Below are 26,995 nucleotides of genomic sequence, written 5' to 3' on the forward strand. Positions count from 1 at the left end.
GGAATAAAGTAATGAGGGAAATCCAGAGTATGAAGTCTTCATCCCTTTTCCCTTAGTCACCATAAAAAATGTTGGTGCATTCATGTGAGATGCTGCTATAATTTCCACATGAAGCACATATTTATTTTTTCATACTTTATAAAAGATAACTACACTTGCTGCCTTTTCAAGATCTAAATTCTTAAAGCACCAAACACTAAGTGTCCATATCTCCCTAAACATTTTAATTTCCGAATATACGTTAACCTACTGATTGTGACTATGCTACATATTTTTTCATCCTAGTTAATCAGAGATACTTACTGGTTTGTTTAAATGATGTCCTACTGAGTCTGCTAACGTTCCTATGGCATCGTACAGAATGAGCAGGTTCTTATGCTGGTATTTACTAAACGCAAAGACCAACGTATCAAGTATGTAAGCCAGGTAAGGAACAAGTTCTGTACAAGCCTCCTCTTCCAGGGTAGCAAAGGCACTGTAATTGTTAAAAATAAAAAAAAAGGGAAATTACTGTTGCAGAAAAGGAACAGAATATAACAGAGATAGGAAACTAAGTTGAGAGAATATCTATTTACACTTTACACGCAGCACACTAGGTGCTTAGTTTTATTATTTCTTTCCCATTCCTTACCACTTCTTTCAAAAAGGCTGTCACCTATAGGCATCTGCTTAACTACACTGGTAAAATCTAAAACTAAAACGATGCTGACTCATATTTATTCGTTCAACACATTTATTTGGTGTTTACTATTTATTAGAGTGTTGGGGACAGAGCAACGAACAAACGATGTCCCTGTTCCCAGGGGGCTTACATTCCAGCGATCGTTTCAGATTGGTGAAATGAGAATGAAAATGCTACACTCTAACGTACACCTTGCCCTTCAGGTGCATGCCAACAGTCACAAAACTGTAGAAACATCATTGACAGTGTGTTTGAGATGTGTAAGAACAGAGCAGTGTCACGACCGCTCACATGTTTCTCCTAGTGGGAGGGGGACATGGGGTGATGTGGGTCAAAGGGCACACATTTTCAGTTATTAGAATACTTCTGAGGCTCTAAGGTGCAGCATGGAGACTGCAGTTAATAATTCGGTACTGAATACTCAAGAGTTGCTGAGAGGAGGTCGTAAGCACTCTCACCACACACACAAGAGTGAGTGACCTGCGTTAACCATGTGAGGTGATGGATGTGTTAACTATCCTGATCTTGGTAACTTTTCTACCATATATATGTATATCAAATGATCACGTGGTACACTTTAAATATACGCAATTATATTTGTCAATTATTCCTCAATAAAGTTAAAAAAAAGCTTCTCTAAGCCCTACACTATGCATTAGAGTGCACAGTGCATCTGTTACTATAAATCTGCATTATGTGAGGCTTGTCTGTTAGGACAACTGTGTAAGAAAGGAGAAGGTCCAGAGTCTCAGTGCAGTTACTTCAATTTAGACCTAAACTCGTCTGACTCTAAGGTATATCTGGCCCTTCATTTCTAAAATTAAGGTTTGTATTATTTTCTGTTCTACCCAGTTGAGAATTTCCTAAAATGATAGGCTTAAGCCAACTGTTAATGAAACTCCTGGTCATTAGCATTGCGAACCATTTCCTTCACAGCACTTGCCATTAACTGTAATTATATAGCTGTTCAGTATTCCCCACTAGCCTGTAAGTCTCAAGAGGGCAGGGGCTGTAAACCCAGCTTTGGTATATGCCTTGCAATTAGTAGGGATCTAAAAAAACTTGCTGAATGAATAAACTGCAAGAAACGAAACATAATCTGTATCCTCCTCCTACTTAAAAAAATTCAGTGCTATCAATCCCCAAAGCCCCCTTGTTCAACTTTCATCTCATTAAGAATCAGAACTCTCCCAGATACTTTGCTTCAGACTTGGTAAAGTCCAACTCCATTTAAACTGACTTTCCTCTTTTTCAACAGTGATTTCTTCCTATTAACAAGTCAATGGTAAAAGCAATTCTATTTGAGAAATTAAGAGCTATAAATGAAAGTGGCCCTTTTTAGAACATAAAGGTTTATTCCAGAAAACCGGAATATCTGTAGTAATGAAACTGACTGCTGGTCTGACATCTAAACAGAGACAGCCTCGAACACAATGGCCAGAGCAGCTACTCTAGCAGATGCACTAAGTGACAGACGACAGTCCCTATGGGACCTTCTGTGGAGTAATGATAGTTAACTGTAGACCAGTGATGGGAATCTGCTCAAACTTCTTACTTCCTGCAAGAGTAGGACCCTTGTCATCACCACTCCGGATGTCTGCGTGAATTAGAGTGAAAGAGAATTCTACTATTATCATAGCCACTGAGTGGAAAAAAATGAAGAACCAGTGAAGACTGATGTATAGTTAGTCACACCTGGATTTACAAAATCCTCATGTGAAAACTATAGGTACTAAAACTCCACCAATGATTTAATACCACCATTCCACCACAAGGCTGAAATTAGTTTCTCATGGAAATACCCACTCTCTTCCCCCACAATGCCCATTTTGTTATGAATTCATCCCACCTGCAGGCAGCTTCTTGTACTCTCTTGTTGCTATCCAGGATACGCTTTAGCAATTCTGTCATTAATGGCTTCAGGTACGTGTCTGGGGGTTGGCTGACTACCCAGTGTGCATAGCGGCTAAGAGTCCAGCACGTTATGGAACGCACAAGAGCCTTTTTATCAGAGAGGCACTGAATAAGGTGAGGAATGAGCTCAGGCAGGTATGGAATCATGCCTTGCATGCAACCTAGAAAAAAATAAATCTTTCAGAAAGTGCTAAAATTTGGTTAAAACAAAATTATTTCAGTTAAATACTAAACCAACACACGCATCCATAAAAAAATATCCAGATCATCTCCACTGCAACAAATATACACTTATGTGCTGCCTAATGACGGTTTGATCAGTGATGGAGCACATATACGATGGTGGTCCCATAAGATTAGGACCTAGAGTCTAGGTGAGTAGTGGGCTGTACCCATCTAGGTTTGCGTAAGTACGCTCTCTGATGTTCACACAAAGATGCAGTTCTCACAACATGTCCCTCCTGTAAAGCGATGCATGACTGTGCTGTAATAATATGCCCCGAAATTCTTAAAAAAAAAACAACTGAAATAGAGCTAATTGCCCCTATGTATCTTCCAGTAGGGTTAGGAGCTCATATTTTACGTCTGCTACACAATTGATGGCTTTCAGAAATGCTTGTAAGATACTTCAGTTTTTTGTACACAGGGGTATACAGCCAGGACAGAATAACAACCCTTTGTAGAGGATGATGACACTCTTGACTCAGCATGTTTCTTACACTTACCTATGGAACAAAGTTATTTTTTTTTAGCAATGGGGATGCTTCTGACATCTGAGGCCTCTCATTCTGTTCCCTTTAACAGAAGCATTTGCAAAATATCTGACTGGGGTTAGAAGTAAACCTACGGCTCTTTAATTAATAATAGCTAACCGGTTCAAAGTAAAAACTTCTCCTAAGATGGCTTTTAGATTCAAGCAGTCTTTTAAAGGTAAACGTGGATCAGTCTTGTCTACCCCACATCAGCAACAGAAGAGCAAAGGGGTGTGTGAATTCAAGAGCGAACAGTCTTTCCCTATAGAGTAACAATTCCTGACAGCAGCCTGGCCACAGCGCTGCCAACTGAGAACTCTACAGTTCAAAGGTAACTGCGACTTACCTTCAGCAATTGCTCCTAAAACCAAGATGCCAGATTCTTTAACAACCCATTCATGATGAAAAAGTAATTCTTTCAAAAGGGGCAGAATATGTGGCAAAAGCTCATCACGATAAACATTTGCAAGAACATCTAGGGCAGCAGCAGAACATTTTCCTAAGGAAATAGTTAATTCAAAAATATAACATTAACGTCTATTATCATTTTGTTATATATACATAAAATGAGTATCTGTTGCACGTACACTTCATTCATACCTCTGCAGTTTCAAAGAACTCAATTAAAGAGGAGGCAGTCTGTCACATGAAAAAAATTCTATTAACAAGAATACTTTTTTATGACCAAGAATTACAATTAGCAAGCTTATTATAAAGATACTCTATTCTGTACATGCCTGTCATATGAGAATTCTTTTGTCTATATAGAAAATTAAAACCAATACTTTTCCACTCAATTTAATGCTTCTAGGACACAATGCCCACTGTTAAAATCCCACAGCACAATGTGTACGTTTATTATTTCTACTTAACATTCCTAGTGGTAGATCATTCAGAATCAAATATGTAATGACTTAGGTGGGGGTTAGGCAAATAAAATGGATCAAAAGCCACCAGCACATGAAGCATAAAATAAGCTCGAAAACATTCTTTACAGACAAAGGAGCTATTAACTATGGAATTATACATCAATTCAGATTTCATTTACTGTTAATTTAAAAAGAACAAAAAAATTGAAAAGAACGAAAATATAAGTATCCAAATTTTTCCCCCAATGTGAACTAGGCATAATAAACGGTTAGTCACAAACTAGTAGACAACAGCAAAATCCTTAGGAAAAAAAAAAAGCTTTTACATTGGCCAGAAGTAACAGCTTACTCCTCAACAAGGGGCTCAGTTATACTGTATAATAGATCCTTACAAATGAATAGATTGCTATGAAACAGAATGAATCTATATGTGCAGACACAGAATTAGTTAAATGATACATGGAAAAGAGCCAGCAGAGTACATATAATCTGATTTCAATCTGCAAAGTCAGCCTCCCTTCCAAAAACGAAGATACACATGTGTTTGTCTGTATGTGCGCAGAAAAACTTACGGAAGGACATGTAAAGATGGGTGGGGCGTAAAGAGGAAGTAGTTTTCCCCCAATTCAATGTACATTATTTCTTTGGTAGTTACCTATATTGTAATCACAAACCCCTCCTGCCGCCCACATGAAAGTTGAGGTACACATAAGGTAATTTGTGTAGCAGTAAAGATTGTGGGTTCCCGTCCTGTGTGAGATTTGGGTTCCAACACTAGACGTGCCAACAGGACTGTGCTAACCATGGGCAAGTTTCTCTCTGTAGCTTCCTTACCTACGTGAGGCTGCTGGAAAGATTAAACGTGGCATGTGCACAAAGTCCCTGGCTCAGGGCAATGCCTATCAGGCACTCTGAGCAATTGCTAGTTATAGGAAGCTAAACTGGCAACAGAGGAATGACCACTATTTAACCAAACCAACCACACAGTCCAGGCTGATGATTTATGTTCTTAACCGCATCATCAGGTCCTAGAAATCCCAACTCTGAATTACAGTGGTGGTTCTCAACAGGGGTGATTGTGTTTTCCAGGGGACATGTGGCAATGTATGGAGACACTGTGGGTGGTCACAACTGTGTGTGTGTGGGTGATGCTGACACCTACCAGGCAGAGGTCAGGGATGCTGCTCAACATCCTACAAAGTACAGGACAGCCACCACAACAAAGAATTACGTGGCCTAAAATGTCAATAATGCTGAGGTTGAGAAACCCTGAACTAGAGCAGCAGAGCTTTAAAAACCAGCAAGCAAGCAAGTGAAACAGACGTGTCTCGGTTCCTCCCCAGAGTTATTTAATCAGAGTGCAGCCTAGGATGCCGGCTCAACAGATGATGTGGATTTGCAGCAAAGGTTGGAAGCTAACAGATTTAAAAAAGCATATTTTGTAAGTTTAATATGACAAAGCAATTTATATTATTTTAGAATTATCCATGATAATCAGCTAATTGTCATGCAAATTATCACAAAAAATGAGTTTATGTTAGGAAAACAGGAAAAGCTTGTGGCCAATGTTTCTATTTTATAGTATCAAACAATAGATAGTCTTTTGAGAAACAGGAGTTTGAGGTAAGAAGTCTTCTTAAGGAATATAATGAAGATTAAACATAAGAAAAGCCCACCAGGAAAATGCAAACCAAGACCACAGTAAGATACCACTTCACACCCACTAGAAGAGCTGTAATAAAAAGACAGACAAGTGTTGGCAAGGATGCAGACAAACAGGGACCCTCAGACACTGCTGGTGGGAAAGTAAGTGGTACAGCCACTTCGGAAAACAGTCTGTCAGTTCCTCAAAAGGTTAAACAGTTACCATATGACCCAGTGAAAACATACATCTACACTTAAAACTTTATACAAAAGTTCACAGCATCTTTGCTCACAACAGCCCAAAGGGAGAAACAACAAAATGTCCATCAACTGACGAATGGATAAATAAGATGTGCTCTACACATACAATGGATTATTTTTCCATAATAAAAAGGAGTGAAGTCTTGAAATATGCTACTACATGGATGAATCTTGAAAACGTGCGAAGTGAAAGAAGACAGTCACAGAGGACCTCACACTATAGGATTCCATTTATAGGGCAAGTCTAGAACAGGCAAACCTAGAGAGAGAGAACACAGGCTGGTAGTTGCTTGGGGCTGGGGGACTTGCAGAAAATGAGGAGTGACTGCAATGGGGATGCGGTTTCTTTTTGGGGTGACAGAAAAGTTCCAAAATTCATTGTGGTGATGGTTGCACCACTCTGTGAATATGCTAAAAACCACTGAATGGTACCCTTTAATGGGTGAATTGTATGATACGTGAATTATTTCTTGATAATACTGTTATCAAAGCAGACAACTCTGCTTTTCCCTCTCTGGCTTACTTAGATTCCAGTCAGAAATTGTATCGTCATCATCAATTTCATCGTCATCATCATCTTCCTCTTCAATTCCATCTTCATCATGCTGCTGAGCCACTGTCCTTGATCGATGAAAACGTGGCCTTATATCCTGTTCACTATCAGGAATCGTTTCATCTTCTTCAACATCACCCTGTTTTTTCAAAAGGGAAAATTTTGGTGTTATTCATTTTAAGCTAATAATAGGCACATGAGTAAAAGAATCAGAATATCCAGAGATGGGGTCATGCACAGGATTTTGAAGCCTACTCCTTCAATAAGAACCACTCCCTGTGCAGAGAACAGTTCCTGTGAAGGGAAGAAAAGACTATCATAACACCTGTCAGGTGACGGGTACTTCAATTGCATTAGATTGCCTACCACCAGCTGGTATGATCCAGAGCACCCGAATCAAATTCAGAGCATATTTACAAGATCTTTTAAAATAAACTCTAGGTAATCTGAATCAACAGAAAATTAAAGCTAAGTCTACTAGGGTCACCACTTAATTCCAATTAAGCTGGATCAATTTCCACCCAAATCCATTGTTTGCTTCTGTCTTTGAACTCTGTAGCACAGAATATACAACGGAAAGCTTATTGACATAGTCTATTCTAAATGGATGTTCTACTAGTCAAATTCAAAGATTTACTCAGTCAATAAAAATAATCTCTGTTCACAGAAAACCTTCCTTACCTTAAGCAGAATAATATCTATATCTGAGTACTTCATGCCATTCACTAACACAGGAATCAACCTAGAGGGAAAGGAATTCATGAAACAGAGATCTCAACACAGTTATTAAAAAGTCTTAACAACCATATGTATACTAGTAATATGAGGACACAACCTCAGCCAACACGGGTCTTGGCGCATATTCTGTGATGTCTGCCCTTCTCACATGATGAGTACTCCTGACATGCATCTCAGGCCTTTTATATATTCAGGCACAGACTTCATGGATGGAATCTTAGTGGGAATATGATAGCTTGTCAATAGTGCTTACGGGGTCTGGCCCCGTGGCTGAGTGGTTAGGTTTGCACGCTCCCCTTCGGTGGCCCAGGGTTTCGCCGGTTCAGATTCTGGGGGGCGGACATGGCACTGCTCATCAAGCCATGCTGAGGCGGCATCCCACATCCCACAACCAGAAGGACCCACAACTAAAAATACACAACTATGTACTGGGGGGATTTGGGGAGAAAAAGGAAAAATAAAATCTTTAAAAAATATATATATATAGTGCTTAGAAATAAAAACAATAACAAAAACCCAGCAATTTCTCCCCTAAGAATTTATGCAAAATATACTAACAAACATCCCCATTTTTTTTTTTTAAAGACTTTATTTTTCCTTTTTCTCCCCAAAGCCCCCTGGTACATTTTTGTCTATTTTTAGTTGTGGGTCCTTCTGGTTGTGGCATGTGGGATGCCGCCTCAGCATGGCTTGATGAGCAGTGCCATGTCCGCCCCCCAGGATCCGAACCGGCGAAACCCTGGGCCACCAAAGCAGAGCGTGTGAACGTAACCACTCAGCCATGGGGCCGGCCCCAACATTCCCAATTTTAAAAGACCGTGAAAAAATAACAAAAATACTGGAAACAGTCTAAATGTTCATCATTTAGGGCTTGGCTAAGTTAAAAAAAAAACCCAAACCAAAAACCAACAACCTAGGTGTAAAACACATATAGCACATTTCCATTTGAGTTAAAAAATACTGAGATTACACAGACTATCTAGGAAGGATATACAATAAACTGGTATCTTTGGAGAGGGCAGTGAGTAGGCTAATAAAAGACAAAACTTCTCTTTTATTTCCAAATGGTGTGACATTTTTACAATGAGCCCGCATTCAGTATTTGTATTCCTTTTAGTAAAAGAGATGCCAGCGTTTAAAATGTAACAACACAGTAAGTCTAAAGGAATTTATCAAAAAGAAAAAAAGAGCTCTATGGACAAGGTTATTATAACCTTTGAGAAAAAGTCAGGGAATTCAAATTTCAGTTTCTTAAGAAATTAAGAGCAACTTAAATTTCCAGTAAGAAAATAGTTAAATAAACCAGCATATCATAGCCAATCTAAAGCATTATGTAGTCATTAAAAAGCTGAGCCACAATGTCTGTAAACATGGAATTCCAGGTATACTGGAATACTTATGATGTCTAGTTAAAAAAAAATACTTATCAAAACACATAAATAGAGGTCAAAACACTAACTTCAGTTCCTCTTGTGGCTGTAATAATTTTAAGCTTTGGTAATTTTTTTCTCACTGGCCCATCAAACACACATGGAAGAGTCTACTGAGGACAAAAGGTACCAGAACACTTTGTAAACGTTTAACAAAGTCCACAGTCCTCTGCTTCCAAATTCTACCTTTAACTGTCCTGGGAAAAGAGTGGAAGTATGAAGAGGCAAAAGAAACTCAGGCTCAGAGTGCCAGCTGTGGGCTGATCAACAGGCTCCTTCCTTCTAATCTAGTGATCCCCATTTTACAGAGGAGTAAACTCAAGCTCAGGGAGGTTACATTATCTCCACAAGGTCATAAGCTTTAAGTGAATGGGAGAGTCAGAATTCAATACCAGTTGGGCCTGACTCCAAAGATAATTCTTTCCCTACACCGGACACAAGAAACTCTCACTGCCTACACTGTCTTCAGCCTTTGTTGAGGCCCTACTTCAGTTACATGCTCTAACGTCAACTTAATAAATAGGTGTGAAACCAATTCTTAGCACAACTCTTCTATCAACGAGATAATTTTGCTAGCCTTCGTTAATTAAAGGACTACTAACAGGGAAACAGAAGCAGTGGGATTTAAAATCCCCTGGATAGATGTAAAAATGTGAGCCAGCCAAACTTCCACACTCAAAGTCCTTCTAAATTCTAAAAGAGAAATAGTAATTTAACATTTAGATAGTATAACATAACTAAATAAAACGTATAATACATAGTGGGACCAGCCTGATGGCTGAGTGGTTAAAGTTCTGCACACTTTGCTTCAGGGCTGGGGTTCGTGGGTTCAGATCCCAGGTGCAGACCAGCCATGCTGTGGAGGCATCCCACATACAAATTAGAGAACTGGCATGGATGTTAGTTTGGGGCTAATCTTCCTCAAGCAAAAAAAAGGAAGAAGATTGGCAACAGACGTTAGCTCAGGATGAATCTTCCTCACAAAAAAAAAAGAACAAGAAAAAATTTATAACACATAGAACCATATTTTGTAAGCTACAGGCATTTTGTAGGACAACCAGGTCCATCTGCATCACCAATAGTTAAATCATTTATGATCTTTGTCGATAATTTCAGGGAAATGCTGAGGACAGATGGCAGACTATAAAGTACTGAAGAGCTAAACAGGAGGTGAGGTAAGTGAAGACAGAGCCTCATCTGTTCTCTGAATCTTTTTAAGATGGAAGAAATGGCAGCAAGTTAAAAAGTTATGGAGAAGACGCAACAGAGGGGGAAAGTTGAGAGAATACATCTTACCTGATGGAGTGAGGTCCCTGGAATAAGGAAAAAATCATGCCATCCAAGACCATAAATAGATTGGTTAGGAAAAGGATAACTCACATGAAAAGATATCTGTTAATTTTGGGGCAAGATGGAGGGTGCCCTGTTTCCCCTATAAACAGAAGTGCTCACACACTGAATGAAGAGAACGTCAGAAGAGGGATAAGGGTCTGAAACAGCTGCTCTGGCGAATGGAAGACAAAAGCTGATCTGGAACAAAACAAACTGGCGGACGGTGTGAAGGTCCACTCGGCGCTGACGGCCATGGGTGCTACGGCCATCAATCCTCCCAGCAAGGCAGCTTTTCCCAGCAGGATTGCACAAGAAGCAAAGAGAGTTCAATTAATCCAGAGCAGGGGAGATGCAGGGCAGCTGGAGGCTGATGCTCAGTGCAGTTCATGTGTGGATCACAATGTCTGTGCCAGAGAGAGAATAAAAGTAGATGTGCAGGAAATAAGGACCCAAACAGCTGGGCAAGTAAGAAAATGAGGCTGGGAAGAGATGCGGGAGTTAACTGTGACCATGTGGCAAGATGGCGTGTGTCTGCTGAATTCCAGTCATGCAAGGCAGACTATATCTTTGAAGAGGTCTAACTGTTAAGAATCATTCTCCTGAAGCCTAAGGTAGCCACTGAAAATAAGAACTTTCTATGCCACATCACGGAAGGGCAATAACGTTAATACCAACGATGAATGTTTACTCAATACTTACATATGTGCTGGGCATTGGGTTAATTGTTCTACATGAATTACAGGCCCAGGAGCTATCAATGTACAAGAATAAAGGTGGAAAAAAGTAAAAATAATTTTGGAGGAAAAAGAGAAAGGAAATGAAGACCTGCTTTACCAGGTAGCAAAAAACATTATTAAATGTTCAATAATTAAGAGTATACTACTGCTTAAAAAAAAACAGAGCAGACTATACAGCCCAGAAACAGAAAAAAGAATTTAATGTCATCCCTTGTCACATGAGTACTGTCTTTGTGAGTCCATATAAAGAAGAGCGATCTCATTATATATACAATTTTGATGCCCAGGCAAACCTTTTTTGCTCATCCTAAACAAGAGTCTGGTTAACAGAGCTATTTGGAAAAACAAGCTCTTTTATCACATTTTTTTTTATGTCAGCATCAGATACATGCTGATATTTTCCCATCTTCACAATGCGTTATTTCAACTGAAATAAAAGCAGCCTTGTTTTATATAAAAATGGTTCCCAAAGAGTGGTCTGGAAGATATATAAATCAAACCCAGCTATGCTGGCACTGAGCTGTTTACAATGTTTGCACTAATTAATCAGCACAGCAAAAAGGGAAGTGCTGATTTTCCAGCCTGCTACCAAGTTCCCACCTGCTCCAAGGACGTTTAGATTTTATTAGTCTAATGACAGAGTTGGAGCATCTAGCTGTAATTGTGTACTATCGGTAATTATCTCCTAATGTTATAGCTTGGGTTTTCATTAATAAAATCTCTTTAGTTTTTATAAGAATTAACATCTCTTTATAGGATTTTTAGAATGATACGATCCTATAGTAAGAAACAAGCATATCATAAAAGCGACATCACAAGTTAGGGCGAAAACGAAGAAAAATCAATACATTGACTTCCTGAAGGAAAAAATCCATTTAGCACATCACCTTTCACTTTACTCCCAAATAAATTCCAGATTGGCTGGAATAAAACATAGATGGAATTGTTGCTTTCCTAGTGAGAAAAGAAAAAGAACTCGCCTATATGAAAACGAGAACATCCAAGTACCGTAAACATCTGAAAAAAATATGACTCCACTAACACGACAATATATTAAAACAAATGGTTTTGCATACTACAAAGCTACAGTAATCAAAACAGCATGGTACTGGTACAAAAACAGGTGCACAGATCAATGGAACAGAATTGAAAGCCCAGAAATAAAACCACACATCTATGCACAGCTTATCTTTGACAAAGGAGATGAGGGCATACAATGGAGAAAAGAAAGTCTTTTCAACAAATGGTGCTGGGAAAACTGGAAAGCCACATGTAACAGAATGAAAATTGACCATTCTTTTTCACCATTCACCAAAATAAACTCAAAATGGATTAAAGACCTAAAGGCGAGACCTGAAACCATAAGGCTTCTGGAAGAAAACGTAGGCAGTACACTCTTTGACATCAGTATTAAAAGGATCTTTTCGGACACCATGCCTTCTCAGAGAAGGGAAACAATAGAAAGAATAAACAAATGGGACTTCATCAGATTAAAGAGCTTCTTCAAGGCAAATGAAAACAGGATTGAAACAAAAAAACAACCCACTAACTGGGAAAAAATATTTGCAAGTCATATATCTGACAAAGGCTTAATATCCATAATATATAAAGAACTCTCGCAACTCAACCACAAAACATCAAACAACCCAATCAAAAAATGGGCTGGAGACATGAACAGACATTTCTCCAGAGAAGATATACTGATGGCCAATAGGCACATGAAAAGATGCTCATCATCGCTGATCATCAGGGAAATGCAAATCAAAACTACACTAAGATATCACCTTACACCCGTTAGAATGACAAAAATATCTAAAACTAATAGCAACAAATGTTGGAGAGGTTGCAGAGAAAAAGGAACCCTCATACACTGCTGGTGGGAATGCAAACTGGTGCAGCCACTATGGAAAACAGTATGGAGAGTCCTCAAAAAACTAAAAATAGAACTACCATACGATCCAGCCATCCCACTATTGGGTATTTATCCAAAGAGCCTGAAGTCAGCAATCCCAAAAGTCCTGTGCACCCCAATGTTTATTGCAGCATTGTTTACAATAGCCAAGACGTGGAAGCAACCTAAGTGTCCAGCAACAGACGAATGGATAAAGAAGATGTGGTACATATATACAATGGAATACTACTCAGCTGCAAAACAGAACAAAATCATTCCATTTGCAATAACATGGATGGACCTTGAGAGAATTATGTTAAGTGAAATAAGCCAGCGAGAGAAAGATAATCTGTGTATGACTCCACTCATATGAGGAATTTAAAACTATGGACCAAGAACAGTTTAGTGGATACCAGGGGAAAGGTGGGGTGGGGAGTGGGCACAAAGGGTGAAGTGGTGCACCTACAATATGAGTGACAAACATTAATGTACAATTGAAATTTCACAAGATTGTAACCTATCAATAACTCAATAAAAAAAAAACTAAAAAAAAAAAAACAAATGGTTTTGTTTTTTGCTTATCCATTTTGGTAAGATTAGAGAAATTATAACTAATGGCTGGCAAAAGATGTGACAGGACACTGCTGGTGGGGTGTAAAGTGGCATAACTTCACTAGAGAACAATTTGGAATATTTACGAAGAAGCTTTAAAATGCTCAGACCCTAGGAGCTTGGTAAAAATCACTTCCAGGAATTCCACCTAAAAGAAACCACCACTTACGGACAAAGAAAGATGCTCACTCCAGGATTATTTATGATTCAGACAGCACACAAGCTACAATAACTGAAAAGAGTGTAACCAAACATTTCAGCACTAACTATAGGTAGACGCCATGTTAAATGCTCTACATACTACCAAGTTTAAAAACACCCTGAAAACACGGTATTTGGTATACGGTACCAACACAAGGGAAAACGAACATTAAAAGACAACACATCAAAAATACTAACAGTGAATACTCAGGGTGGTGAAAATCTAGGAGATTTTAAGTTCTCTGCATTTTAATTTTCTACCACAAGCCTGTATTACTTTATTTTCAAAAGAAAGTAAGCATTACTTTTCAAATACATATATCAAATTATTATGCTGTAGATACCAAACTAATACCATGTTTTAGGTCAATTATAGCTCTACAAAACTGGAAAAAACATTATTTAAAAAAATAACTGGGGCCAGCCCCAGCAGCCTATTGGGCAAGGCCAGCACATGGCGCTTCGGCGGCCCAGGTTCAGTCCCTGGGCACAGATCTACACCACTCGCCTATCAGTGGCCATGCCGTGGCAGTGGCTCACATACAAAATACAGGAAAATTGGCAACAGATGTTAGCTCAGAGTGAGTCTTCCTCAGCAAAACAAAAACCTGATTTAACAGCATTCACTGGGTTAAAAATAGGATTAACAATAGATTAACCAAAATTTCAGAGCATCACAACTAGCAGGAAATGATTTTTTTCAGAAAAAATCCCGACCAGAGTCCATGGTCAAACTATAAGGATTATTAAAAAAAGGAGCTGTGTCATGAATTACCCAAAATTAATTATGATTTAGAATAAACCATCCTCACATAATTAAATGTAATTGCTTCTTGAAAACTCTCTCTACTTCTGCCAACAGTAAAATTAAGTCTGACTTCTTCAGAACTTCAGTCCCTGGTGGCAGAAGAATGCAACCTAAAAATATAAAAATGAAAAATCACTGTTAAATTTAAGAACAAAGGTAGCATCCATAAGAAGAAACACTTACTTAGGAAGATGCCTCACGAGTACATCTTTGCATATTGGTTGCTCAGCCAAAGTGAGCCAAAATTCACAGGCTTCCAAAGCCACATTTTCATCTTGATCTTGGGTCCTCTGTAGCATGTACTGTAAACAAAAGTTTACAGTTAAAATTAATCTATTCAAATCATACAATCAAAACAAACCTAATCCCATTTCAGCAAGATAAGGGTCCTCTGCCATGGCCTTGCACTTCAGAGTGGTTCTCAACCCAGGCTCTGGACTTGAAACAAGTTTCCTAGTCAGCTCCAACACGCACGCACACTTAGAACTACCGCTTTACAACTCTGCCTAACGAAAAGTATTCAACACGTGTTGTTTACCTGCTCCCATACAGGTGTACTTCGTTTCATAAAACCACTGAGATGTTTAAAATGTATTAATAATCAAACATTAAGTCTTCTCAGAAACATTAAAAGTAAAAAACTCCCTAATACCTTTCTTAAAATGAAGAATCTTTTTTACAACATAACCACTCAACTGTCTCTTGTAATGGATATACTTTCACATATTTAGAGAGATACTGACATATACAATTACAAAAGTTAATTTTTTTTTAATTTGCAAAGTAGTGACATTTTGTAATGCAACTCTAATCTGTAGTTTCCAACAAAACAGGCCTATCATGTCCTCTAACATACCAAGCAAAATTCATTCTTTGTTGGAGGAACATCTGATTCCCCAATCTATCCAAAGACATAGTGTCTACCCTCCTTTAAAAAAGCCCTTACACACAAAAACAAAACTATATTTGTCAAAGGGACGTGTGTAATTTCCCAATGTACCTTAGACTGGAATTGGGGTCAACGGACGAATTCTTCGTACCCATCCTCTGCCTAACTGAAACATCTCACATGACAAAGTATGACGACACAACATTGTGACAGGCCAGCTGCTATCACATCCACACCATGTCCCACTACTAAGCTGAGCACTGCTGAAGAACTGCAGCATTATAAATCAGGCTTCCCAGCTGTGACACGGCCCCAGCAAATGATAAAATGGCTGTAACTCTCTGGGTAACTCTAATCTCTCCTGCTAAACTTTCAACCAGCTCCAGCTGACTCTTCAAAACACTTCACAGAGAGAAGAGGCTCATCAGAGAAAACGTCACTTATCCCCATCTCATGCTGCTACATCTCCTCATCTCTAGAATTATCCTTGCTAAGGTATTAGAATGAGAGCTGCTGCACATTATAGGTGCTAACTCTCTTCTCCCAGGTTTTAGATCCCATCCTTTAGGAAAAGACCTTCCCTCTCCACACCAGATGGCCTTCTGGAAGGGAAAGGGAGGACCTAGATAACGTCCTATTTAATACACTTGCAAAGCCATATATCACTCATGTACAACTACATCCAGTAACAGGCAAGCCAGGTGGCAGAGTCTGATGCAAGCAGTACTGAGCACTGCCCAAATTATTTTGTTTTAATAATAATTATACCTTGTTATCATGTATTCCTTCCTTTAAAAATGGCTAAACAGTGATCAATGTACTTAGAATTTCCTAGTAAAGTTATTTTAATTGCATGGAGATTGAAAGAGGGCCTTTTAAAATCTAAATGGTTTGCTGGAACTAACTATAATGGTTACGTATTTTCTACTCAGAAATCTCATTGGGACCATAAATCACAAGTTCATCAGATCAATTTTACCAGGAATGGTTAGAAAACAACTGTTTAAATTCTAAACTCCAGTGACACAAGAACACGCCACTTAATCTACCAGTTTTATGGATCATTTAGCCTAACCCATATCTAAAAAACACAATCTAAATATTTCCTAGTTATCCTGGTTAAAAGCTATCTACTCCTTTAAACAAGTTCTCCCCTCTTTAACATCTTAAATCTCATCAAAGAAAAATCATCATAAAGATAATTTCTAATCTTATGACAATCCTATTTTTTATAGTTATGTGTTAAATAAATTGGAAAACAGCGGTTTCACATCGTAAACTTTGTGCCCAGGATTTTTCTTGGGGGAACAACAAGGAGCAGGCCTTTAAACTGCCTGTGTTACCTCGACTATATTATGCATGTGAGGAAGCAGGCGGTCCATTCGCACTTCAAGCAACATCACAAGTGCTCGGCACACGTTTTTTCGTACCTCTGGTTCTTCATCACCAGCCAATGCAAAGAGATTCTATTGCACAAGAAATATTTTTTTGTAGTTAAAATATTCCAATATATTAGAAAGGTTTATATATAATAACCAGTAATCTGCAAGGTGGTAACATTTAAAGAAACCTAAGAAGATACAATACAAAGACTGAATAAACTGGCCTACAATATTAGGTTATAAAGTAAGGCAATTAAATGTAGGATAATTTCCAAAAATTATGATTTTGGTAAGCGATCTAAAGCCATTCTTTGATAGAGTATGATCAGTTGTGTTTTGAGGTAATTTTTAGTTTGTGAGAATAAAACCATGTCATTAGGACACAGGGGCATTCGTTCAGCTCACCGAGAAGTAGAGATAATCATTAAAAGACCATTTGATTTACCCTTCAAAATTACTGTCTGTCAAGAAATTATTCCTAACAACCCAGATTCTTTTCTTTGTTGGTGAGGAAGATTGACCCTGAGCTAACATCTGTTGCGAATCTTCCTCCTTTTGTTTGAGGAACACTGGCCCTGAGCTAATTTTTGTGCCCATCTTCTTCTACTTTGTATGTCGGACACCACAACACGGCTTGATAAGCAGTGCATAGGTCTGCACCCAGGATCTGAATGGGCGAACCCCAGGCCGCTGAAATGGAGCACCCAAACTTAACCACTGCGCCACCAGGCCAGCTCCTCAACTCTGATTCCTAAGTTGATTCCTAAGGTACAAGTTTTATAAAAGCATCAATAATTAGGAAACATATACCGGGTTTCTGACAACGTAACCCTAAGCTGCTGCTGTCTACCAAGTCAACTGAAAAAATAAGCAGCAATCGATCTTATGCTATTCTTAACAAGTTTCCCTACAAGGTAAAAAAAAAAAAAAAAAAAAAAAATCTCAGCATGAACAACTGACTATTTCGTTTAATCTTCACAACCCCAAGATTTATTATTCAATTTTACAGATAAAGAAACGGAAGTTCAGACAGAAACATGCTAGACAGCTGGGGATCGGAATCTGGTTTTCACAGACTCATAAATAACTCCACACTCATTTCGCTACTTTAACAAGCCACCACTACAAGAACAAGTTGTCTCTTTGTAGAGGATGCTAGTGGGATGTGAGAAGAAAAAGTAATAAGGTTCCCCATCTCACTCCTGAGGTTTTACTTTATTCACACACACAAACATACACCCATGCATTAAAAGCAGTGAAAAGATCATTTAAAAAAATAAGTAAAATCCCAGGGCCGGCCTGGTGGCGTAGTGGTTAAGTCTGCACGCTGTGCTTTGGTGGCCCCGGTTTTCAAGTTTGGATCCCAGGTGCTCACTTAGCACTGCTCATCAAGCCACGCACTACCCTCTATACCAAACCAGACTGAAAACATTTTGAGGCATAAAATTTACTTATGTATCCCTAGCACCATGCACAGTGCCTGACTCACAGTAGGTACTCAGTAAAATCATTCAAGACACGTTTGGTTTCAACTTTTAAATGGTAGAGGATCCTAATGGCACTACTTGTAGTCCATTAGTAAAAGATGCTCGGAAAGAAGCTTGTCAATTTAAGTGATAAGAAGAAAAACGACATTTTTTCCCCCTTTCTTATATTTCCTAACAGAAATACCAGCAGTTATGGCCTCTGAAGGACTTTTTTCAAGGACAGACGATAAGGAATGGACTACTTAATTCAATTTCACTTGTTGAAAATAAAGCAAAGTGCTTAAGGAACAATTCTTTCACAATTGCTGTTATCAAGTGGTAGAAGTTTTGAAAAGAAATTTATGGCCAGAAAATTATCCTTTTGTTGTCTTTCTGCTTTTATCAAGTTAAAAGTGCCTTTAGAAAATGCACGCTGAGATTTAGGAGTCAATTTTTTCCCTGACACCTTTTACAACGGAAACCAATGGAAAAATAGAAGGACCTTCCTTTTAGTCTGTGCCTTTAGGTTCTTTATCAGGTTAAATTGATCCAACCTTACCAATGTTTCATGTTTCAAATACTGCAAATGAGCTGGAAGGTTTCACTTCCATATGCAATTTGAATAGTATATTGGAGCAGAAATTTTTATAGTCAAGATATTAAAAACACACACACACTCCATAATCAATGTTTGTATCACCATACAAACAGAAAACTCAGTAACAGAGGAAAAGTGCTTTTCAGTTAAAAATTACAAAGCCAATACTGTACCTAATTTTAATACTATCAGAAATAATTTAACTAAATATTGACAGTTCATAATTACAAATTATTATAGCTATAAAACTACATTTAATGAGTATTTCCTAACTTTCTCAAAAACAAAGCAGGGGACGACAAATCTTACCTCAATAAAAGAATCAATGTGCAACATCAGAGCTTGAGTCCTACTGATGATAAACTGATTGACACATGCCACAGCATGAGACCTAGAAACAAAATTTAAAATTTAACATACAGTCATTGTAGCTTTTTTCTATTTACGAAAGATTGGCAAGAACTTAAAACATTCCTCCATAAAAAATATTATGGTGTGTGTATAGCCACATACACTCACCCCACTAAAAAGATGAGTCAAATTTCTCTAGGTATTCACACAAAAAATGTGAGTGATATATTAAGTGAACAATGAGGGTTGCTGGGCAATATGACAGTGCTTCTGTGAAAGTGAGAAGTGTCTGAAAGGACATAGGCACATTTTTAACAGTGGATACCTCTGAAGAGTGGGGGCATGTGGGAATTTATTTTATATACTTACAGGTTTAAAAATAATGGGTATACATTCCTTGAGACTAAAAATGAGGAATAGTCTATAGTTTGTGTGTTCCAACATACCCAATTCAATCCCACAGCAATTCTTAATGGCACTCCCTATAAAAAGAGAGCCATGATCCAATTCTTCTCACTACCTCCAGGTCCCCCCTCGTTCCACTGTGATCTCCCACCAGGATTATCCCAACTGGTTCTAACTCATTTCCTAACTTCCGGTGTGCCAAACCCCACTACAACCTGTTTGACACACATGAATACAATCACATCACATCCTTGTTCAGATTGCTCCAATAAAACATAACCTACTTTTTCTACAAGAGGTCAAATGGTAAATACTTCAAGCTTTGTGGGCCACATAAAACCTCTATGACAGCGTCATTCCCTCCCCTACTTAAACACAACCTTGTAAAATATAAAATCATTCTTAGCTCAAACGTTCACGGCTGGATCTTGCCCCATGGGTCACAGTTTGCTGACTACTGGCTTAGACATTCCTCTGTTACGCGGCCACTCCCAACCCTCCATCTTCATTTCCAACTATGCTACAAAGTGTGTTCTTCTGTCACTCTAAAAGGCTTGATCTTAACTCCAGGGCCTCTGTACCTGCTGTTCCTGTTGTAAATGTTCTTTCGCTTTGATCTTTCAAAGACTTGCTAGTTTACAGTAGTCTCCCCTTATCCAAGGGAGATATGTTCCAAGACCCCCAGTGGATGCCTGAAAGTGGGGACAGTACCGAATCCTTTCTATATTATGTTTTTTCCTACACATACATACCTATGATAAAGTTTAATTTATAAATTAGGCACAGTTAGAGATTAGCAACAGTAATAATAAAACAGAACAATTATAACAATATACTGCAATAAAAGTTACCGTAGATCCTAGCAGCCTCAGCATATGATTCTTTTTCTTATTAAGTCCAAAACTTTCACCTTTTCACTTAAAGAAAGCACTTGTCGGCTTCTCTTTGGCATATCTGAGTTGCCAGCACCACGACTCTTGTGCTTTGGGGCCATTATTCAGTAAAATAAGGGTGACTTCAACACGAGCACCGTGATACCTCGACAGTCGATCTGATAACTGAGACGGCTACTAAGTGACTAACAGGTGGGCGGATCGTGGCGTATACAGTGTGGATATACTAGACAAAGGCATGAGTCATGTCCCGGGCAGGACGCTGCGAGATTTCATCATGCTGCTCAGAACGGAGGGAAATTTAAAACCTATGAATTGTTTATTTCTGGAATTTTCCATGAAATACTTTTGGACTGCAGATGACCATGAGTAACTGCAACTGGGAAAATGAAACTGCAAGGCAGAGAAGGTGGGACTGAGGCAGTACTTTGCTCACAGTCTCTGCACAAACGTTACCTTCACAGAGAACCTCCTATAAAAATACCTCTGATCACTGTCTAACCCCCCATTCTCATTATTTCTCCACAGAATTTAAGATGAAATTATGCTATTTATTTACTATTATCTGTCCTATCTACCTCCTCCTCTGATTATGCACTAGAAAAAAGTAGGAACAGAAAAAGGCACCGCAATGTACAGCCAATCAACAAAGGAGATGTTCCACATGATTAATGACTGAAGAGCAAACCATCAAGACCACAAAGGGATACCATCTTAGATCAATGTGACTGGCAAAAATTAAAATGTGTGACAATACCGAATGCCAAGTATGTGTACCCAGAGAACCTTTTGCTTTGTTAATAAAGAGTATACATTGATGTAACCAAATTGGAAAAGAGTTTGATGTTATTTCTTTGATTTATTCATTCATGTGTCTTGCATCCCAGAAATTCCTTCCCAAGATTTTATATGTCCTCCTAAGAGAGATTCTTACAAATAGACAAGAAAAGCCAAGCCTACAAATGTTTTCAGCAGCATTATCCACAACAGCAAAAACTGAAGACCAAGGTGGGGGAGAGGACACGACTAACGCATGTAACTGTTATGCAAAGGAATAGTATACAGCAGTCAACAGAAATGAGCTATGGTGACACAATATGGATGAATCTGAGCAACATGATATTAAATTTAAAAAGTCACCCAACATAAATTCAGCATAATACTTTCTATAAAGTTAAAAACAAAGATATATATATGCACACATTTTACATATATATGCAATGAAATTGTGTTTTAAAAAATGGCAAGGAAGTTATAAAGTTCAGATTCGAGGCGGGTTGTTGTCAAGGTCCTTAGCTTTTGTTCTTGGTAGTGGATTCCAGTGTTTATTACTAAAAAAACCCCCTAATAACTAAAGACCAAACGGAAATAGGTTATGATGAGAACGTGTCACGTGCTAAGAATCCTAACCCAATTTTGTGTACCTCTAGTATGATTAAGAAAATAAAATGTCTCTGATTTTTAAATTGCTTAGTCATGTGATGGATAAAACTATATTTCCGAAGTTCAACAGTTATTTTGAGAGAGAAAAACACTTTTAGGGGTACATAGTAAACACCAGTTAAACTGTATTAATAAGGTATTCAATAATAATGTAGAATAAACCATATAAAGATGGAAGACATTCAGTGCACAGCAGATAGTCATTTACCCAAATATCCATTAAAATGAAGAGTAATTTTAACAGGATGTACAACACAGTCTCAAATGAGTAGTAACGAACACTCACTGAACAGATACATTTCTGTATCGCTGAACTCTACCTAGTTAAGTTTTAAACAAATGACCATCTACAAAAATGTATTAAAACTACAAAAGAAATTTTTATATCCAGCAATGGTGTAACCATTGTTTTTTGGATTTTTCTGCTGTTTTTCTTTCAATGGCTGAGAATTAGTTACAAGAAAGTGAATTTCTTAGAAGTAAAGAGAACTATGCCAATCACGCTTTCTTGCATCACTTTAGTTGAAACGTTAAAAGGGGGAAACTTCTTAGGGATTGCGAACTCCTCTATCTAGTCAACTATGCCAGGGAGAGCGACAGTTTATTTTGAAAATGTTATTTATTTGTATGACACTACCACAAATAAACATCTATTAAGTTTCCATTCTGAGTATAACACTGTAAGATGAAAGTACAACACTTAAGATGAAAAGTAATTAAAATTAAATGTAGGTAAAAGAGTAAGAACCAAATAGAGAATTTAAGCAAGAAAAAGATTCCCGATTTCCTCTGGTCTCATTGTTGGACACCATAATCTTGTGGAATACAGCTTGGGATCCTGAAGTATGCCCCAAAGGGCTCTGAACTGAGAGTCATGGCTGATGCACTCAAGTCCATGCAGTTGGGTATCCCTGAGTAACTGCCTCTAGGAATTGCATAATTTCTACTTTAAACAGTAATATGACGTTTGATCATTCCACATAAAAGCACGAGGCACTGAAAACTGGAAACAACAAAAAGCAAAGCAACTGAGAATCAGAAGAAAGAGCAATAACTTCCATAGAAACAACCGGCAAAGGTCAAGTTAGAAAAAAAATATATAATTGGAGAAGAAAAACAAAGAGTACCGAAGCCTGGGGAAGTTTTGGCGAAGTTAGAGTCTTGCCCTCTTCAACACTGATAAAGGCCACAGGACAATCACAGCTTGATAGGACAACTGATGACGATAAACTTAATCAAAGGCCAATTTAATACTCCAAATGGAATGGTATTTCAACTACATGCCAGGCACTGTTTAGGGAATATAGAGGAAAACAAAGCCTACCAGGTTAACTTGAGGAGCAGCCAACTAGGCCCACCCATGCAACTCGAGAGTGTATTCAAAACCTTTCCACCTTCATGCTTAAAATCATGTAAAACTCAAGCTAAAATTACTTAATTTAGATGTCATATTGGAGGAATTGTTATTACACAGCTGCAAATGAAGGTATTGGTATTTGGCAAGATTCATAAGTTAAAACAAAAGAAAAAAACAACCCCTAAACATAATGAATTTTAGCCTTCCACAAAGCAGCTTAAAAACATGACTGTTACCCACGACAAATGTAATTAACCATAAAGAAGGTAGAGAACTAGCATATTCAACGAAAATTTCATCAGACAACATTTCATGGGTTTTGTGATTAAAGAAGTAAATTTCAACTATCAAAATTCACCTTTGTGGAACATCTACAACTTGTGCTAACCACAGTACTACTAGGTAATGCAAAATAAGGGAGTGGTCAAGCTTAAATCAGACTCTATAAATTAATTTAATATTGGCTAAAGAGATACCTTATTTTCGGACTACTGTGCTTAAAGAACTGCAAAAATTTGGGAATCATGATGTTGAGAGGACGATCTAAAACGTCACTATCTAAAATCTCGGCAGAATCTTCACATATCTTCTGAAGGGCGCCAAACGCTCCCTGTAAAAGACGTTTAAATTATTAGAATTAATTAAAAATGAAGTCATTTTAAAAGCAAATTGAGGAATATCGACTAATTTGTATGGATTAATGTTCTCTGTCCACGTAAAGTTATGCCTCATAAAATCTGTATATTTAATCATCAATTTTAAGATAGAAATCATTATACTTTAAGTTACCTAAAATTCAGTTTAAAATATAATGGTACATTTTCATTTTAGCATTAAACGACAATATTTTGGTTGGCAGGGATTGTAATAAATACTATCTAATTCAAAAACTTAACTTCTCCTGAAATATTCTTGCCAATTTTAAGTCAACACTAATTCTTCTCTTATTGAACACCAGTGTGTTAAAACTGAATGTAAAACGCTACAATTACGTATTAAGCATGTTTAACCACTGCACCACTCCTCTTTTCAAACCACAAAAAGAGGTCTTAATACCATTAAAAAATTACCTATATCTAAATCATTCATTGGGTAATTGTGACAAAATCTGTTCAAAGGGCAGGCAATTCAAATTGGCAGCTATTTCCCTATAAGCATTTTTCCACCAAAGGGGGCTCACCTGGAGCTCTTGTGCACAATGTGTAAGCCAAGGTTACCTCCACCACCTACTTCACAGTGTATAACTCCACCAGCAGCACCTCAGTGCTTATTCTCCACAGCAGTTAATTTAAGAACACTGTCTTTCTTTCCTTTTTTTTTTTTTTAAAGATTTTATTTTTCCTTTTTCTCCCCAAAGCCCCCTGGTACATAATTGTCTAATTTTAGTTGTGGGCCCTTGCAGCTGTGGCACATGGGATGCTAGCTCAGCATGGGCTGATGAGCGGCGCCATGTCGGCATCGAGGATCTGAACCAGTGAAACCCTGTGCCATCGAAGAGTGAGCGAACTTAACCACGCAGCCACGGGGCTGGCCCCAAGAACACTGTCTTTCTGAAACATGACTTATGCAGTGGCGCCACAATTTTGCGATTACTGCAGTTTTTTTACTCTTGGCCAAGTGCTTGCTTAAAATTTTGATCTCCTTTTATGTTATTACCACTATACCAAAGCACTATTTAAATTTTAATCAATTGTTACTTGACGGCTAAATAGTATTTCAGGTTTTCTGTACTCAGTGTATTTCCAGGGCAGTATTTGGAGAATGTATATATGATAACACAAGATTTCTCTTCTCCTCGGGAGGAAGAAGAGTGACTTTAGAGACTTCTCTCCTCTCCCTAGCTCCCTTTCTTCCCCAAGTCAGATCTGGCAACAAGCTGCCATGTCAAAACACCACCTTTTTCTTAGGTTATGCCTGCCTGGCCTGGCGCCAAGTCTTTTTTTTTTTTTTTACTGAAGAAGATTCCCCCTGAGCTAACATCCGTGCCAATCTTCCTCTGTTTTTCAGTATGTGGGCCACCAGCACAGAATGGACACTAAAAGAATGCTATAGGTCCACACCGGGGAACTGAACCCATGCCGCCAAAGCAGAGTGTGCCAAACTTAACCACTAGGCCACCGGAGCTTGCCCCAAGCCTTGCTCTTTTTTGAGAGGGAGAGGAGTCAGTGCCTTGGAGAGGCAGAACAGCTGACATGGCTTCCATTTAAAACAGATTTCTACCAAAACTAGAAGCTGACTAATGGAAGAGATACTTAAAGTACTCATTAACAATGAGAAACTGGAGGAGAAGAAATCCACAGACTCCCTCTCACCTCCTCAAATGGAAAGGTTGCTACTGACTGGATCAGCAGCAAACATCAAGAGGTGATAATTAATCTACACTTAAAACCAGACTAGACATACCCCAGACATGTCGTACAATAAGAGGCACAAAGACAACTCAGAGAAGCTGAAAAAGTACTCATGGTTTGCAAATCTGGGAAATTCAAGACTATGTTCGAAAAGTACCACATCAATTGATTAAGCTGTGTTTATTACATACATACACCCCCAGGAACTGTTTTAAAATACAAAAACAGAAGATATTGCCTTCTGGAAAATATAGTAAAGAGGTTTTATAATTTATCAGTCTTTATAGATAACACTAAGATAAATGATGGCTAACGTAAAACAGAAAGGTAATTTTAGGCTTCTAAGTTTTGACACGGTACGTTTCCGAGGAAATATTTTTCCCCAAGGTTGCTAATACACAACCTGACAAGAGAGAGAGAAGGCTTATATAAGCAGCAGGAGTCCTCACCTCACAGGTGTTGTAGTCCTCAGAGTCCAAGAGGCTGCAGAGCTTCGGTAAGAGGTCGGGCCAATTCTGCAGTTCTCCCTTGGAAGCTATGGTTGTAATCAAAATACCTAGAAAGAAAACACATGCCTTTAGGAAAGCTGACCATATCACGTTATATACTGTTGTGTCAACCACCACACGGGGAATGCGAGTGCAGGCTAGTGGGCACACATGCACACACACACACGTTTAAATGTCCCAGATTAGCCTAAGACTTCCAAACTATGTAGAAAAGAACATTCACCAAGACCCTCAGATCACCACGGCATATATCAGACCTGTTTCTAATCTTACTGTCCAACACTTCACCTTCTTTTGTATTTTCAACAAGTATCTGTACAAAAGACTGTAACTTGCTCTTCTCCAACAAGACCAAGAATAGTTCTTCTCGTTGAAACTACTCCCCTTTTGAACCCTCATGCACTGCTGGTGGGAATGCAAACTGGTGCAGCCACTATGGAAAACAGTATGGAGAGTCCTCAAAAAACTAAAAATAGAACTACCATACGATCCAGCCATCCCACTACTGGGTATTTATCCAAAGAGCCTGAAGTCAGCAATCCCAAAAGTCCTGTGCACCCCAATGTTTATTGCAGCACTGTTTACAATAGCCAAGACGTGGAAGCAACCTAAGTGCCCATCAACAGACGAATGGATAAAGAAGATGTGGTACATATATACAATGGAATACTACTCAGCTGTAAAACAGAACAAAATCATTCCGTTTGCAATAACATGGATGGACCATGAGAGAATTATGTTAAGTGAAATAAGCCAGCGAGAGAAGGATAATCTGTGTATGACTCCACTCATATGAGGAATTTAAAATTATGGACTAAGAACAGTTTAGTGGATACCAGGGGAAAGGTGGGGTGGGGGGTGGGCACAAAGGGTGAAGTGGTGCACCTACAATATGAATGACAAACAATAATGTACAACTGAAATTTC

The 26,995-nt window shown here is 38.4% G+C and overlaps 1 protein-coding gene across 4 annotated transcripts in view; it reads right to left on the reverse strand.

Moving 5' to 3' along the window:
* Positions 1–26,995, reverse strand: part of TNPO1 (transportin 1) — a 90,023-nt gene that overhangs the window by 20,160 nt on the left and 42,868 nt on the right. For all 4 annotated transcript variants that reach the window (XM_046668655.1, XM_046668654.1, XM_046668656.1 and 1 more), the window contains 10 exons: positions 26,009–26,115; positions 23,685–23,818; positions 19,069–19,150; positions 16,657–16,779; positions 14,608–14,726; positions 7,357–7,417; positions 6,646–6,814; positions 3,695–3,847; positions 2,532–2,757; positions 304–475 (listed from right to left, as the gene is read on the reverse strand). In XM_046668655.1, the coding sequence (XP_046524611.1) occupies positions 304–475; positions 2,532–2,757; positions 3,695–3,847; positions 6,646–6,814; positions 7,357–7,417; positions 14,608–14,726; positions 16,657–16,779; positions 19,069–19,150; positions 23,685–23,818; positions 26,009–26,115 (1,346 nt within the window). The remainder of the gene's footprint in view (positions 1–303; positions 476–2,531; positions 2,758–3,694; positions 3,848–6,645; positions 6,815–7,356; positions 7,418–14,607; positions 14,727–16,656; positions 16,780–19,068; positions 19,151–23,684; positions 23,819–26,008; positions 26,116–26,995) is intronic.

The sequence above is a fragment of the Equus quagga genome, chromosome 7 (assembly GCF_021613505.1).
Source record: "Equus quagga isolate Etosha38 chromosome 7, UCLA_HA_Equagga_1.0, whole genome shotgun sequence".
NCBI lineage: Eukaryota > Metazoa > Chordata > Mammalia > Perissodactyla > Equidae > Equus > Equus quagga.